General features: G+C 37.1%; 1 protein-coding gene across 2 annotated transcripts; it reads left to right on the top strand.

Annotated features, from left to right (window-relative positions):
* The first annotated feature begins 1771 nt into the window (after positions 1–1771).
* LOC115443191 (facilitated trehalose transporter Tret1) lies at positions 1772–14978 on the top strand. Of its 2 annotated transcripts, none has more exons than XM_030168502.2 (8): positions 1772–1900; positions 4261–4490; positions 4779–5099; positions 7949–8060; positions 9906–9980; positions 12184–12401; positions 12968–13150; positions 14022–14978. In XM_030168502.2, the coding sequence occupies exons 1-8, from the start codon at positions 1864–1866 to the stop codon at positions 14259–14261; spliced, it is 1416 nt and encodes a 471-aa protein (XP_030024362.2). In that variant the 5' UTR covers positions 1772–1863; the 3' UTR covers positions 14262–14978. The 2 variants fall into 2 exon arrangements, with proteins under 2 accessions (XP_030024362.2, XP_037297263.1); XM_037441366.1 differs by lacking the exon at positions 1772–1900 and adding an exon at positions 2071–2088.
* Positions 14979–15572: the final 594 nt, after the last annotated feature.

The raw sequence follows: 15572 nt of genomic DNA, 5'->3' as shown, positions 1-15572 counted from the left end.
TCAATTCCATAATAAATTATAAATTCCGGAATGGAGGGGGCTTCGAAAATTTAACTACTATCGAAAGGTAGCAGCAGGATTTTTACGTTAGTTTTTCAAGCGATTCGCAATTGCAAAACTCTGGTCAATATGACCCGTTTATGTTGTATTTTGAATCGATGAATTGGAAAATATGTTTTTTTTTTGTTTCTTACATTGATTGGGCGATTGGGCTATTTCATGACGGATTATGGACTTGGATCATTATGCATCTGGCGACATTGGTGCTGTACAAATGTGTCTAGTAATGGCTCCAACGCTTAAAGAACTTCGGAATTAAGAAACAGACTTCAATGCATCATCGGTTGTCGCGATTATTGTTGTCTTTACTAAATAAACAGTACAGTGAGTCCAGGCGCAACCACTGTATAATAATGTGATAACAGCGAGTTTAGGCGCATTCAATCAATTATAATGTGATTAAGAACGACTCTTGTCCATTTAGAGCATAATTTTTTATATCGGCTAACTTAGGATCATTTTTCTCCTCGAAAATATACTTTAATGTATATTGAGAAATAAATCCAAAACCTTAGTACTTAGTGTTAAAATCTCAAGTACGTTGACATTATACTAAAGAGACGATGATTCTAGGATAAGCTAAAGAAATCCTGAAACAGCTACGATGTGGGCTGCTCAAAACGGGAAGGGTTGGCACTTATTTGGGGTGGCCTACTTTCAGCAGTGGACGGTGATAGGCTGATTTGATATAATCTGTCAATCTTTTCTATATTATATACTATCTCATGGCTTGGCGCGGGCCTCTTCTACTACTGAACGAGAGTTTAGTTTTGAGTTCCTAATCCACGCTGGCTAAGTGCGGGTTGGCAGACTTCACAAACCCTAGAAATGTTTATGAGTTTTTAAGTATATAGGTCATCATGGTGTTTTTCTTTAGAGATTTAAACAAACTGCTGTGAATTTTGTTGGTGGTAGTATAGCGACCACCGTACACAAAGTGTTACAACCCACCATAGTGCCCCAGGTACGTGTCACGTTCCGGGATCAGCCGTATATCCAGGTACAACAGGCCGGCATATTTGTTTCGACTGCCGAGGGGTAATCATCTCTCGTCAGTCGACATTCTATTAGACTCCTCTCTCTACTCCACTTATCATCAAGTGCTGGTTTTTGTTGAACAAAATTCGAGTAGGTAGTAAGCCATGCAAAAATACTAGTATTACTCTAGGTTTTAGTATGTGGCGCTGCAGATTATTTTGCTGCAGCATGAATAGGCAGTTTTGCAAATGTGCTTCGTACTGTTAGTGAGATTACGAAAGGCTTGGGAATGGCTTCTTTTCTTTCCAAATACTATGATTTTTCCCTGACGACTGAGTTATGAACTTGTAATTCTTTTAGCTGCTTTAGTTTCATTAGAGTTGGTGGAGGTTACTTAGAATACTCCCAGGCACTGTTAGGCATGGCAAAGTGACCCCACTGGGTCCATATAAAAATAAAACAGAGTTCCGTAACCATAGATTACGTTACCCAAACCCAAGACACATACTTCTGATATTTCGAAGTTTCGACTTAAGTTTATATTCTCTATCAGTGATCGGTTCTTCAGATAACCGCATGTTTACATTGAATAAAGTTATAGAACAACACAAGCAATGTTTATACATAGTGATTTGACATCACGTCTGTCGTAACAAACCTAATCCAGATCAAATCCAGCGGTATTCCCGCCTCAATAATTATGTTTGCCTAGTACTTAATTTATCATTATTACCCAGATAAGACTGACTGAAATCTTCATTCGTTTTCTGCTTGCCGAGTGGTTTAAAAGAGAATAGTTTTGCTATTATTTTGTTATTTGCAACAATGACTAAGATAGTGCAAGTCGCGTGTACAGGGATAGGTGAGTGGATTATTTATCCCGATTTCAGTGCAATTGTGGACGAGGCTGTACGCAGTGAAGCTAGGAATAATCTATCTGTAACGAAATTCATTAAGAATTTAAAATTTTGTGCCTGATTCTTGGTTCTTGGATTGGTAGATAAGATGTGATCAAGTATTTGTGTATTTACGGCTATCCTAATTTTCAAGGTGCGCATGAAAATTTATATGGACGAAAAAAAAAATTCCGCGGCTCTTAAAAATGTGCTAAATTATTAATTATTACTAAATACTTACAAGCGACAATAGCCTAGTTGGGTCTGGAACGGACTGCCAAGACGAATGTCGGCAGGTTCAAATCCCAAGGGCACACACCTCTGACTTTTCTAAAATCATGTGTGTATTCTTTGTGAATTTATCGTTCCCTTTAACGGTGAAGGAAAACATCGTGAGGAAACCTGCACATCTGAAAAGTTCTCTATAGGAATTTCGTAGGTGTGTGAAGTCTACCAATCCGCACTAGACCAGCGTGGTGGACTAAGGCCTAATCCCTCTCAGTAGTAGAGGAGGCCCGTGCTCAGCAGTGGGCAAATATATTAATACAGGGCTGATATTATTATTATTATTAAATACTCATTACTACTGTATTTTGACACAAGACACTGTGAGCTCATTCTGCGTAGATCGGACCACCAACAGCTAAAATTTAAAAAAAATTAAAAAAGTTGTATAATTGTAAAATGTAGGTAGATATTGTAACTTTGACTTTACGGATGAACAACACCTCAGTCCCCCCGTGACCATGAAGGCTGCAAAGTCTTCGAAACGTCGGGAGAAAATAAAATACTAGCACCGCGATAGAATCCGAAAATTAGTTTAATTTCAATTTTGACACAATTTTGTGATGAGTGCAAAAAATACTTCCACGATTTGAATGGTTCTAGTATTATCCGTGAGTTAAAGGTAAACCAAACTCTTGAGGCACGAAGCTTCTTGAACTGGGAGTCCATGTCATCACAACTCATGCTGCCATTGTTGTCAAATTGACAGTTGTTACTTCTGGTAGTATATAATATGGGCTTGGCATACGACCCCACTGCACCAGATAGACTGACCAGAAATGATTATTCCTCGTCAGTCGACACAATTATGCCGGCCTGTTTGAGTCGGATATACACAGGCTGATCCCAAAATGACACTTACATGGGTAATTATGACGGGTACCTTGTGTAAGATAGTTGCTATCTTACAAATATTCTATCTGTGAATGAAGAAATCGGGCGTCAGAGACAGTTTCCTTGTACACTACCATGATTGAACAATTGGCAATCTTATTCCTTTGTGGAACTGAATATCATTCTGTTAAGCTATATGACTTGGTATAAATATTATTAAACCAAGTGTTGGGGCATCAAAAGGACCATGCTAAGTACCACCGAAGTTTTTACAGTGCCTAATCTCAATATAAAGCAATAGTGCTCAACAAAGATAAGGCAAGTAGGAAAACTACGGAGGCTATAAACTTTATACTTTATGCTGTTAGGCATCATTTACCTTCTTTTCACCCAGCACTTCCCATTTGTCTCATAAAACCCTTTTCTTTCATGTGGAAAATCGCTTTGAACTCTCGCGTCAGCCCGAAGAGCCGAGGCAAATATATCGGAGTTACTGGTCTGCTATGCAGGCGTACCGACCAGTGACGAAGAGTCTATGCAACCGATTCCTGCCGGCTGTTCTTTCGTATTTTATATTAAATCTAATTATCATAAGATCAATTTACAGACCGATTTTATGTATATTATAGTACTTAAATTATGTTGTGGCGGGTATCCTTTCTGAAATTTTTATGTTACACCACTGGTACGGCTCCGGGATACTATTTTACTTCAGATCTACCGGAATAAACTTTACAGTACATTGTGTTAACAGTCGTACAGTACATAGACACAATTGACGTCTACAATAGGATAGGTCTGCACAAGATTAATTTGGTGAGAACATACAGCTCTAAATGTATATTTGTCCCTTGTAGTAGTCTTTTTTTATTGCTTTGAATGACGATACGAGCTTGCCCTTCGTCTGATGGTAGGCGATACGACCGCCCAAAAACAGTAGAAACAACTTCCAACACTTTGAATTATAAAGTATTGTTTAGTATTCCACTGCGCTCGCCATCCTGAGACATGAGATGTTAAGTCTTATTATGTCACGTAGTTGCACTAGCTACAATGTTATTCAAAACTGAAAACAACAGTGACTACACACTGTTGCTTTGCAGTAGAAATATACATTGCGGTGATACCTAGCCAGGCGGACTCTCACATATGAGAGACCACTAGTAACTATTAGGTACAGCGTTAATGATATCCGTATTTATTCCAGTATGCTGCCTCTGCTTAAGCATGGGCGTGATGTTCTCATGGCCCTCATCCACGCTGCGTCTCTTCGAATCGCGGAACACCACACTCCACCGGCCCATGACAGAGGGTGAGCTGGCTCTCTTCGGCAGTCTGTCTTCCATCGGTGCGTTGATCAGCACCCCAGTAGCTGGCATGTTCCTTGATAGGTTGGGGCGAAAGTATTCCGCGATTGTATTTGGACTGATGGCAGTGGTGAGTGATTGGTTTGTAATAACTTGTCAATCTATAGAAGTAGCATAAATTGAATAATTTCGCTGTTCAGGTGTAGGCATTAAATTTATTAAAGGATCTAATTCTCCAGCAAAACTGTTTATTCTCTGGTTGTTTACGAGAAGTCAAGTATGCATACTGAACCAATTCTCCGTATTTTTTCTGTATAGAGAAGCAAATAGACGTATGAACAAATATAAAATATGCATTGTTCACACATCCATCATAATTATTGTTCCACTTACATTCAAATTTTATTTGACTTTCCAGCTATCCTGGGTAATGATAATCAGCTGCAATCGAGTAGAAGTACTATTGACAGCTATCTTCGTATCGGGTCTTAGCGGCGCTGTGTTCCTGGTAGTGCCTGTGTTTGTCAGTGAGATTTGCGAGGAATCCATACGAGGCGCGATGACTTCAGGCACCATGATCTTCTACGGAATCGGTATGCTGATCTCCTATCTCCTCGGAGGGCTTCTGGAGTACCACACGATGACCTACGTCTGCCTGACCATGTCAGTTATGGTGACTGTGATGCTGAGCTTTCTTAAAGAATCGGCGCCTTGTTTGTTGGCGAAGGGTATGGAAGAGGTAAGCAGATGTTTTTACTTGTCTGATTAATCGTAACCCAAAAGACCAGCTGCCAGCCCCTTCTACGTACATCGGACCACCAACAGCAAAAAAAATTTATAGTTGTATAATTGTAAAATGTAGGTAGATATTGTAACTTAGACTTTGCGGATTAACACCTCAGTCCCCCGCGTGACCACGAAGGCTGCAGTCTTGGGAATGTCGGGAGAAAATTTAAATATAAAAGCCACGATAAAATCCGAATATTTTAAGTTCATGTCTAAGATTCGCGTAAACATATGAAATTATGATAAAAAAATTGTATGGCTTCCTATTGTTCTTTGTGTATTATTTTATCAAGTTGAGCAACCTGAATCGACTGGGTTAAGGGAATGTGCTCAATAGACTTTTCCCTTCGAGACAAATTTAAGACGAAATGTTACTGGCACGAACTGTCTCTGCATAGCCCTTCAGGGATTGAAGTGTTACTATATTAAAAAACTCAAAGTTTTTATGATTAGTTTATATTTAAGTCCATTGCAGATTGCGGGCTCATCTCCCTAATAACACCCTTTAAATTACATTCATTATTTTCATTTCGGCCATTATTATTGACGTCATCGAGCGTAATCAACGACCTGCTGATTTTCGGAACTTATTATATTAATGCGGAATGATATTCCAAAAAAGCAATCGACTCAATCTACCTTTGCAATTATGATTGCCTGGTACCTTTGAACAAATTAGATGTTTTATAAACCTTCATTTACATTCCTGAGTTTGAATAATTTGAGTAGAGTTAGAGAAATAATATTGTGTAAAAATTGTATCTCGGTTTGGTGTACATAGAAACTCTTGAAGTAAAATTTCGCACCTCTATCTTTAGAAGGATATGCTGAGACGTATTTACTACTAAGTTCCTCGAGCGTATTCATTGTCATAAAAACAGGGTCGAAGACAGCGTAAAATAGCTCATATTGGAGGAGGCTTGTGTCCAACAGTGGACAAAAATACAGTCTAACTAGCTTTTGCCCGCGGCTCCGCTCGCATTATAAAGTTTTTCAGGCTAAAGTTTTCCGTTATAAAAGTAGTAGTTTCCCGGGAGCCTATGTTCTTCCCAGGTTCTCAAACTGTCTCCATACCAAATTTCATCTTAATACGTTGGGTAGTTTTTGAGTTTAACATGTACAGGCAGACAGATGCAGTGGAGGACTTTGTTTTATAATATATTTTATAGAACTTTTTAAGAGGAACAATCCCGTCATACATCATTGTTGCATAACTCTAACCGTTTACGCAGCGCACGCAACGGAAGCTCTCAAAACTAATAAATTGTCCCCGTTTTTGCAACATGTTTCATTACTGCTCCGCTCCTATTAGTCATAGCGTGATGATATATAACTTAGAGCACTCTACAAACAAAGGGCTATTCAACACAAAAAGAATTTTTCAGTTCGAATCGGTAGTTCCTGAGATTAGCCATTACTGCTCCGCTCCTATTAGGTATAGCGTGATGATATATATCATATAGCACTCTACGAATAAAGGGCTATCCAACGCAAAAAGAATTTTTCAGTTTGGACCGGTAGTTCCTGAGATTAGCCATTACTGCTCCGCTCCTATTGGGTATAGCGTGATGATATATAGCCTATAGCACTCCACGAACAAAGGGCTATCCAACGCAAAAATAATTTTTCAGTTTGGACCGGTAGTTCCTGAGATTAGCCATTACTGCTCCGCTCCTATTGGGTATAGCGTAATGATATATAGCCTATAGCACTCCACGAACAAAGGGCTATCCAACGCAAAAAGAATTTTTCAGTTTGGACTGGTAGTTCCTGAGATTAGCCATTACTGCTCCGCTCCTATTGGGTATAGCGTGATGATATATAGCCTATAGCACTCCACGAACAAAGGGCTATCCAACGCAAAAATAATTTTTCAGTTTGGACCGGTAGTTCCTGAGATTAGCCATTACTGCTCCGCTCCTATTGGGTATAGCGTAATGATATATAGCCTATAGCACTCCACGAACAAAGGGCTATCCAACGCAAAAAGATTTTTTCAGTTTGGACCGGTAGTTCCTGAGATTAGCCATTACTGCTCCGCTCCTATGGGGTATAGCGTGATGATATATATCATATAGCACTCTACGAACAAAGGGCTATCCAACGCAAAAAGAATTTATCAGTTTGGACCGGTAGTTCCTGAGATTAGCCATTACTGCTCCGCTCCTATTGGGTATAGCGTGATGATATATAGCCTATAGCACTCCACGAACAAAGAGCTATCCAATACAAAAATATTTTTTCAGTTTGAACCGGTAGTTCCTGAGATTAGCCATTACTGCTCCGCTCCTATTGGTCATAGCGTGATGATATATAGCCTATAGCACTACACTAATAAAGAGCTATCCAACACAAAAAGAATTTTTCAGTTTGGGCCGGTAGTTCCTGAGATTAGCGCGTTCAAACAAACAAACAAACAAACAAACTCTTCAGCTTTATATAAGAGTATAGATGGTAATGATGTGAGAGGGAAAATAATAATAAGATTTTGTCGCGCCAATTTTGAAAAACGCACTAATGTAACGAATGCATTATCGCCCTCTGGCGAAATTACACTGAAAATGATGGGTGACTTTGATCCTCTAAATAAAAGGAAGTTTTTAAGGCGCATTGGCATACTGAACTCATTTAAAGAATTTTTAAGAATTGTGCCCTTGTCTCACTGAAGGTACGATATTAAAAAAAAAAAAACCTCCATACCCCGAAAAGGATTTTTTCTCATGCACGACCTTTTGGGGAACTTTTGTCATGGGCTAAGACTTGCCGTGTCCATCTTTGTAGTTATTTAAAGTTCTTTTTCAGGAAGCAAAGAAGTCAATTGCCTTCTACACACAAGCAAAAATAGACTCCAAAGAAGTAATGGAAGAGATGAATATCTTACGAAGGGCCCTTCAAGCCGATTTGGACACTCCTGGTATGCAATATTTCTTTATTTGTTTGTCAATGTTTCAATTCAGTTTATTTATTTTAGAATATGTTTTGTATTTGAGTAACGTATCTTAAGTATATAATTTAAATAAACGGGCTATGGACTATGGGTTGTAATGATAGATGCATCACAACTTCGCTCTTAAGTGCGACATCTGCTGAGATGCTGTCAATTTTAGTCAGCATCTTAAGGTTGTCGTTATTCAATAATGTGATATTTTAATATGGGCACGTCAAAGTGAATTGCTTAAATAGTTGTCAAAAACATCACCGGTTTCCTAGTTTAGACTTTATTAAGAGGCAAGATGGCGGGTTTTGACTTACAGCTGATCGAGTAAATTTGTGTTTGAACTAAGCATGACTGCGAAATTTTTATAAGTAAGACCGTAAATGTCTACTTGAGATTCTACTCAAACGTGAGCTTCATTTGTAATACTGCGCTTAGTGTTCCCAGGGTCGGTCCTAGCTAGGAAACATCTTGTATGGGTTTTGAACATGACTTGACAAGAGGTAGGGTTAGGTCATAAAAACAAAGACGTATAAAAAATAAAAAATCAGTACATATATTTCTACATTTTATTCTATTTGATATTCATAAAATCTTTCTAAAAGCATAACAGCGAGGTAAATACAATTTATTAGGCAAATAATAGATTAACTTTACAGCACAATAGTGTAGTACAATATTGTCATTTTTAACAATTATGTAGTTTTACAACTATTTGCTTTGTATTTAGGTTCCTCCGAGACTGCCGTTATCAGATTGCCCAAATTAAAAGAACTATATTATTTAAAGATGTAATCGTAAATTCTGGGAACACTGTCAAATAATATTATGTTTTGGGCTCGAAAATAGGGAGAAAACATCATTAGACGTTTTGTTAGTAAGTGAGCATATTACGTACTAGGTTTCGTTCGCGGTTTCGCCCATTTGAAAAGGTTTTCTTGGATAAAATGGAGCCTATAATTTAAGTAAGACCTCTATCAATACATCGGTAAAAACTGAAATAAATTACATGTAGTAGTTTTTGCGCGTTGCGTGTACAAACATATATACAAATAGACATAGATACCCAAAAAATCTACAAACTGTTGTTTTGACCTCTGTTGCTCTAATAAATGCCCTCCATATTAGTGTTTCTTCAAAATTTGTAATGTACGGACGTGGGCGTCTTACTATATGTAAAGATTACAATTTGGTAATAATTTCTGTCTAAATTTGCTTTCCCTGCACGATAGATGTTAAAGTCTTACATAAATATTATAAAACACCGTCTAATCGTCGCGTCTGAATGCAATAAACTCTATAATTACTAAACTGATTTGCATACGATATTCATAATGATTACGTATGTTTACGCGAATGTTAGACATTGATATAAAACTATTTTGCGGATTGTATATTATAATTTTCTCCTAAACTTTCGAAGACTTTACAGCTTCCCTGGTCACTAGGACTAAGGTGTTGGTTATCCGAAAAGACCAAACTTTGACTGTATATAATTTTATTTTGAAAAAATCTGCAAAATAATTTTATTTCAATACGATAAGTATATAGTTTGCCCTAAACGACGGGTGATTTGGTTTTTAATTTATTAATGTTTTGTATGACAGAAAAATGTTGGCATGTATATTTTGCAACTCTTGAGAGGTTGGCTATTGTAATATATTTTTATTTAATAGCTTGGTGAAGTAACTTCGTTGATGTTAAGTTAAAATAAGTAAAGGTCGTTGTTTGAATATCGGAAAAATTATTCCGGCTTGCTTTTTTCACCTTTAGGATCATTGTCGAATTACTGAGCTATATAATAATTTTGCAATCTATTTTCAGATGCCACTCCTGAGGAAGAAAAGTTGAAACCACTGGATAAGCCAAAGGAGAAATTGTCGACTTATCAGTTTATTAGTAAGTATTTAATAACTTTACCGTTAAACTAGTCAAGTTTTCACTGTTTGGGTTTTGAATCTGCGGACCTTTATGTCGGTAGTCCTTTTCATTTCTAACTAGGCTATCGTCGCTTGATAAGTTAATATATTTTAATCGACTTCAAAAATCGACGTGTATTTTTTTCTAAATCGAACTGAAAAATATAACATAGTTGGTTTTAAAACAAAAAAATACTTTCCTTGAATTTTGTTTGTCAAGATAACAGATTTTGTATAAATTCATTTATACTATCAACTTTACTACTAAAGTTCGGATTAAAGAAAACGTACGCTAACCATACTTTAATACTCAACTTAACCGCTTGTTAATGTACCAGGATGGTATAACATCAAACTTGCAGTCATACCAGGAACACATAACCTCAAACAGCATTATTTTAACTATTAACTATAGGTATTTATTGTCTTGTTTACCACTACTCTATACTAAGACTTCATGAATACTGTCTGAATAGCGCGTAAATGCGTGCTTTGATGGCAGTAGTTATTTTGATACCATACTTAATGTTAAATCATCGGAAAGTTTAGTAGCATCTGCTTATCGAAAATATATTATAACTAGCTTTTGCTCGCGGCTCCGCCCGCGTTATAAAGTTATTCAGGCTAAAGTTTTCCGTTATAAAAATAGTAGTTTCCCGGGAGCCTATGTTCTTCCCAGGGTCTCAAACTGTCTCCATACCAAATTTCATCTTAATACGTTAGGTAGTTTTTGAGTTTAACACGTTAAGGCAGACAGATGCAGCGGGGGAATTTGTTATATTATTTAGAACTTTTTAAGTGAAACAATCCCGTCATACATCATTGTTGCATAACTTTAACCGTTTACGCAGCGCAGGCAACGGAAGCTCTCAAAACTCATAATTTTCCCCGTTTTTGCAACATGTTTCATTACTGCTCCGCTCCTATTGGTCATAGCATGATGATATATAGCCTATAGCACTCCAGGAACAAAGGGCTATCCAACACAAAAAAGATTTATTCAGTTCAAACCGGTAGTTCCTGAGATTAGCCATTACTGCTCCGCTCCTATTGGTCATAGCGTGATGATATATAGCTTATAGCGGTCCACAAATAAAGGGCTATCCAACACAAAACGAATTTTTCAGTTGAAACCGGTAGTTCCTGAGATTAGCCATTACTGCTCCGCTCCTATTGGTCATAGCGTTAAGATATATAACTATGAGCACTCCACAAACAAAAGGACTATTCAACACAAAAATATTTTTTCAGTTCGAATCGGTAGTTCCTGAGATTAGCCATTACTGCTCCGCTCCTATTAAATATAGCGTGATAATATATAGCCTATAGCTCTCCACGAACAAAGGGCTATCCAACGCAAAAATAATTTTTCAGTTTGGACCGGTAGTTCCTGAGATTAGCCATTACTGCTCCGCTCCTATTGGTCATAGCGTGATGATATATAGCTTATAGCGGTCCACAAATAAAGGGCTATCCAACACAAAACGAATTTTTCAGTTGAAACCGATAGTTCCTGAGATTAGCCATTACTGCTCCGCTCCTATTGGGTATAGCGTGATGATATATAGCCTATAGCACTCCACGAATAAAGGGCTATCCAACGCAAAAATAATTTTTCAGTTTGGACCGGTAGTTCCTGAGATTAGCCATTACTGCCCCGCTCCTATTGGGTATAGCGTGATGATATATAGCCTATAGCACTCCACGAACAAAGGGCTATCCAACGCAAAAAGAATTTTTCAGTTTGGACCGGTAGTTCCTGAGATTAGCCATTACTGCCCCGCTCCTATTGGGTATAGCGTGATGATATATAGCCTATAGCACTCCACGAACAAAGGGCTATCCAACGCAAAAAGAATTTTTCAGTTTGGACCGGTAGTTCCTGAGATTAGCGCGTTCAAACAAACAAGCAAACAAACAAACAAACAAACAAACAAACAAACAAACAAACAAACAAACTCTTCAGCTTTATATAATAGTATAGATTTGATTTTCAAGCGTCTTTTCGGTATGTATTTTTTATCAGTGCAAAGAATTATTTAATATGAATATTCTATTTTATAATATTATGTTACATATTGTGTATTAATTAATATTTTATCTGAATATATCTGTCTCCCCCGATAGTTTTACATACCAGGAACACATAACACTAAAGAATATGTTTTTTTAATTAATTTCAGAACGGTCCCGTTCAACCCGACAAGCTCTCCTCATGTGCTTCGTCATTATGACAGCGGCGATCTTCCAGGGTCTGGTGGTGATTCAGGTCTACGCCGAGCCATTGTTCGAGGAGGCAATCCCCAACATGTCGGCTACTGTGTGCAGTGTATTGATGGCTGTTGTTACTATTGTGGCCGGGTTACTGGCAGCGTATCTTACCGAAGTGGCTGGTAGACGGGTGAGGACCTTTTGTTTTATGACGCTCTGGTACATTAGTCGACAGTTTGGCCATTGACACAAGGTCTTTTAATATTTATTTTGTTTTCTTTTTTATACTTTCTCTTATACATGATGAGGGGCAGTTCGTTCCAGTAATCATTATCTCTTGAGGTTGTTTTTCTATATTAAGCTCCAATGACGTACATAGGAACATAAAAAAGGTAATTGGGTTGATCCCTTCATATTAAGTCTATCAAAGTTGTTATAAAAATACAGCAAAACTTGCAACAACACATCTGCTGTCCTGGTTGTTGATGGGTTGGTATTGATTTTGGAGAAAATAAAATTGTTGTTTAAGTTTTTAGAGATAGTTTTTATATTATTTTTGTCGCGTAATGTGGATAAATAACTGAGATAAGTGAAGAATGCGTACAAATATTTATCTCGGCATATCTTTAATGTTAGCACATTTACTGAAAACGGTACAGTCGTGAGCATTTGCTTTCTTGTCAATCGATTTTCACCTTTCTAAGTAGAAAGAGACAGTGGGATACTTTGGTGGTTACCAGTATGTATTTTTTACAGCCCTTGATGATATACGGGTCGATCGCCTCTGGACTCACTTGCGTCCTACTGGGAACCCAAATCCACTTCCACTGGGGTCCTAATTGGGTGACAGCGGTGGTCATTTACCTGTTTGCTATAATGTACAGTCTAGGGGCTGGCACAGTGCCCTACGTTCTAGCCGCAGAAGTGTTCCTGCCTGAAGTAAGTGCAATCACGGACTTATACTAACACTTATTGCTTTGAATGACGAGACGAGCTTGCAGTTCGTCTGATGGTAAGCGATACCACCGCCCATAAACAGTAGAAACACCATCCAACACCTTGAATTACAGCGTATTGTTTGGTATTCCACTGTTCTCGCTATCCTGAGACATTAGATGTTAAGACTCATTATGTCCAGTAGTTACACTGGCTACAATGTCCTTCAAACCGAAACACAACAGTGATTACACACTGTTTGGCGGCAGAAACAGACATTGCGGTGGTACCTACTCAGGCGGACTAGACCTACCACCAGTAAAACCACGCTTAAGGGAAACGAAGATTTACAACTTACCTTTTTGTTTCTTGTATTTGTTAGTCTTATTGTTGTCTATGATATTGAATTATATGGATTATTTTTCGTTAATTTTAGTTATATAGCAATTAAATTTGATTCATATAATGACCATTCGAAATATCCAATGATTCTCTCTTCTCGTCGGCTTTAAGACAAAAAATTTATAGTTACAATAAAATATTGTGGACGAATTATAAAATAATTATTGAATTAAACCTTAAACACTTCTCTGCAATGTATCTTAAGACAAAACCAGCCAACTGCCACACTCAAATATGTCAATTAATTTCAATGAGCATTAGCCAATTTTTAGTATGTGGCCAGAAAAGCTAAATTATCGAAAATCTAGTTTGCTATTACATATTAATTTAGTGAAAATATTAGGCATTACTTGGTTCTGGACGCGAAACTGACCGCATTAAAAAAACTTGCCAATGATCATTTTATTTAAGTGACATCTCGGAGTGCCGCCGTTAGCTAGCTGACTCTGTATAATTTCATTTTTAATTCCAGGTGAAGAGTTTCGTCACGATGCTGGTGGTGGAATGGGCGTGGTTATGCAACTCCGTCATTCTTTTCATTTTTAACCCACTACTCCACGCGATAGGGCTTGGCCCAGTCTTCTATATATTCGCGGTAGTTTGCTTCCTCACAGCTCTATACTGCATTGTTTATATGCCTGAGACTAAGGGTCTGGCTGTAGACGCCATCCAGACGTTGTTTATTAAGCGAAGAAAAGGGCGGGAATATTAAATTTTTAGGTTAGTTTTTTGTGAAATTATTATGTGAAGCAGTTTTAATTCTTAGTTCGTAATTAACGGGTAACCAAAGAATATAACTTGTAGACATACTATGCGAAGATATAATAGCATTGTATAAATTAGTTTTAATGTGCTTTATATTTCAAAGAGAAATCGCTAGAATGACACGAATTTATAGTTTGATTGTTGAATTAATGTTGTTATTGAACATCATTCTGAGGGTCAGATATAATAATAAAATTATTAACTAAATAGTTAAGAAATATGTTTTAAAACATAAAGTTTTACCCAGAGTCTATAATATCTAACCTAATAGGTGATCGGTAAAACGGGGGTGAATAGATCCTAGGGCAAAAAGGGAGCGAAATTTCGATCGAAATGCAAATTGCAACTTTAGTATAATTTTTACGTGGGTTATACAGATAAGTAGCTTAATTATTTTTTAATCCCTTCAGTCCTCTTCACCGGTATTCTATCTTTTTTGTAGTTTCATGAAAGAATGTTACAAGAATCTAGATTTATACTGCAATAAAAATCATAAAAATAATACCATTTCTCCGTTGCCGTGTGAAAGGACAAACCAACGAACACACTTTCTTAATTCTCTTGGTAACACCAAAAAAGTTTTTACCTGTCAGTATATTGGTTGATAATTTAAAAAGATCTTATCGTAAATAGCGTAATAAAAAGAAATTATTGTGACGCGTTATACTAATTTATTTTTCGCAATAGTATCGAATGAATAAAATTAAATTAAATTTTATTTTAATAAAATAATGGTTTACACATCAAGACAAAGGCACTTTGACATATTTCCATTGTGTGTGGACTTTTTAATTTAAAAAATATGACAGTGGATTGGTTCTTTTGTGTGCTTCATTGACGTAAAATATGGTTTCTCTCTTTCTGTATATTGAAAGTGAAAGAGAAGAGAACAACATAATTAAAATGGCACCCATTAGTTAAAGTCATAAAAATTGTAAATAAAATAATTTAATGCTAATTAATTTAGGATGAATAAAAATATTTATACAAAAAAGTGTTTTATTTATAGTGTATGACTTCTGCTCTGAGGTCTCGGAATCAAATCTCGTGACTCGCCATGATATTCGTTTTTTATACTCAGTATTAGCTGGGAGTTTGGAATTTGTGCCCAATGGTGATAGTCGCAACGACAATTGGAGTTTCTGTGCACCTCTCTTGGGACACACACACTTGCGTAGCTATGTGCACGTGCGTAGTTTTGCGAGATCGCTGTGTCACACCATGTCTCCCATATAAAAGCAACGTACGCCTTTGTTTA

This window comes from Manduca sexta, chromosome 4, assembly GCF_014839805.1.
Source record: "Manduca sexta isolate Smith_Timp_Sample1 chromosome 4, JHU_Msex_v1.0, whole genome shotgun sequence".
In the NCBI taxonomy this organism is placed as follows: Eukaryota; Metazoa; Arthropoda; class Insecta; order Lepidoptera; family Sphingidae; genus Manduca; species Manduca sexta.
Note: the sequence above shows the minus strand (reverse complement) of the source record. Positions and strands in the feature narration are given on the sequence as shown.

Excerpts from the sequence above, each read along its gene's own strand:
- LOC115443191 (XM_030168502.2), top strand. The coding sequence starts at position 1,864 with ATGACTAAGATAGTGCAAGTCGCGTGTACAGGGATAG. Across the intron at positions 5,100-7,948 it reads TGGCGAAGGGTATGGAAGAG|GAAGCAAAGAAGTCAATTGC; the intron begins GTAAGCAGATGT and ends GTTCTTTTTCAG. Across the intron at positions 9,981-12,183 it reads GTCGACTTATCAGTTTATTA|AACGGTCCCGTTCAACCCGA; the intron begins GTAAGTATTTAA and ends AATTAATTTCAG.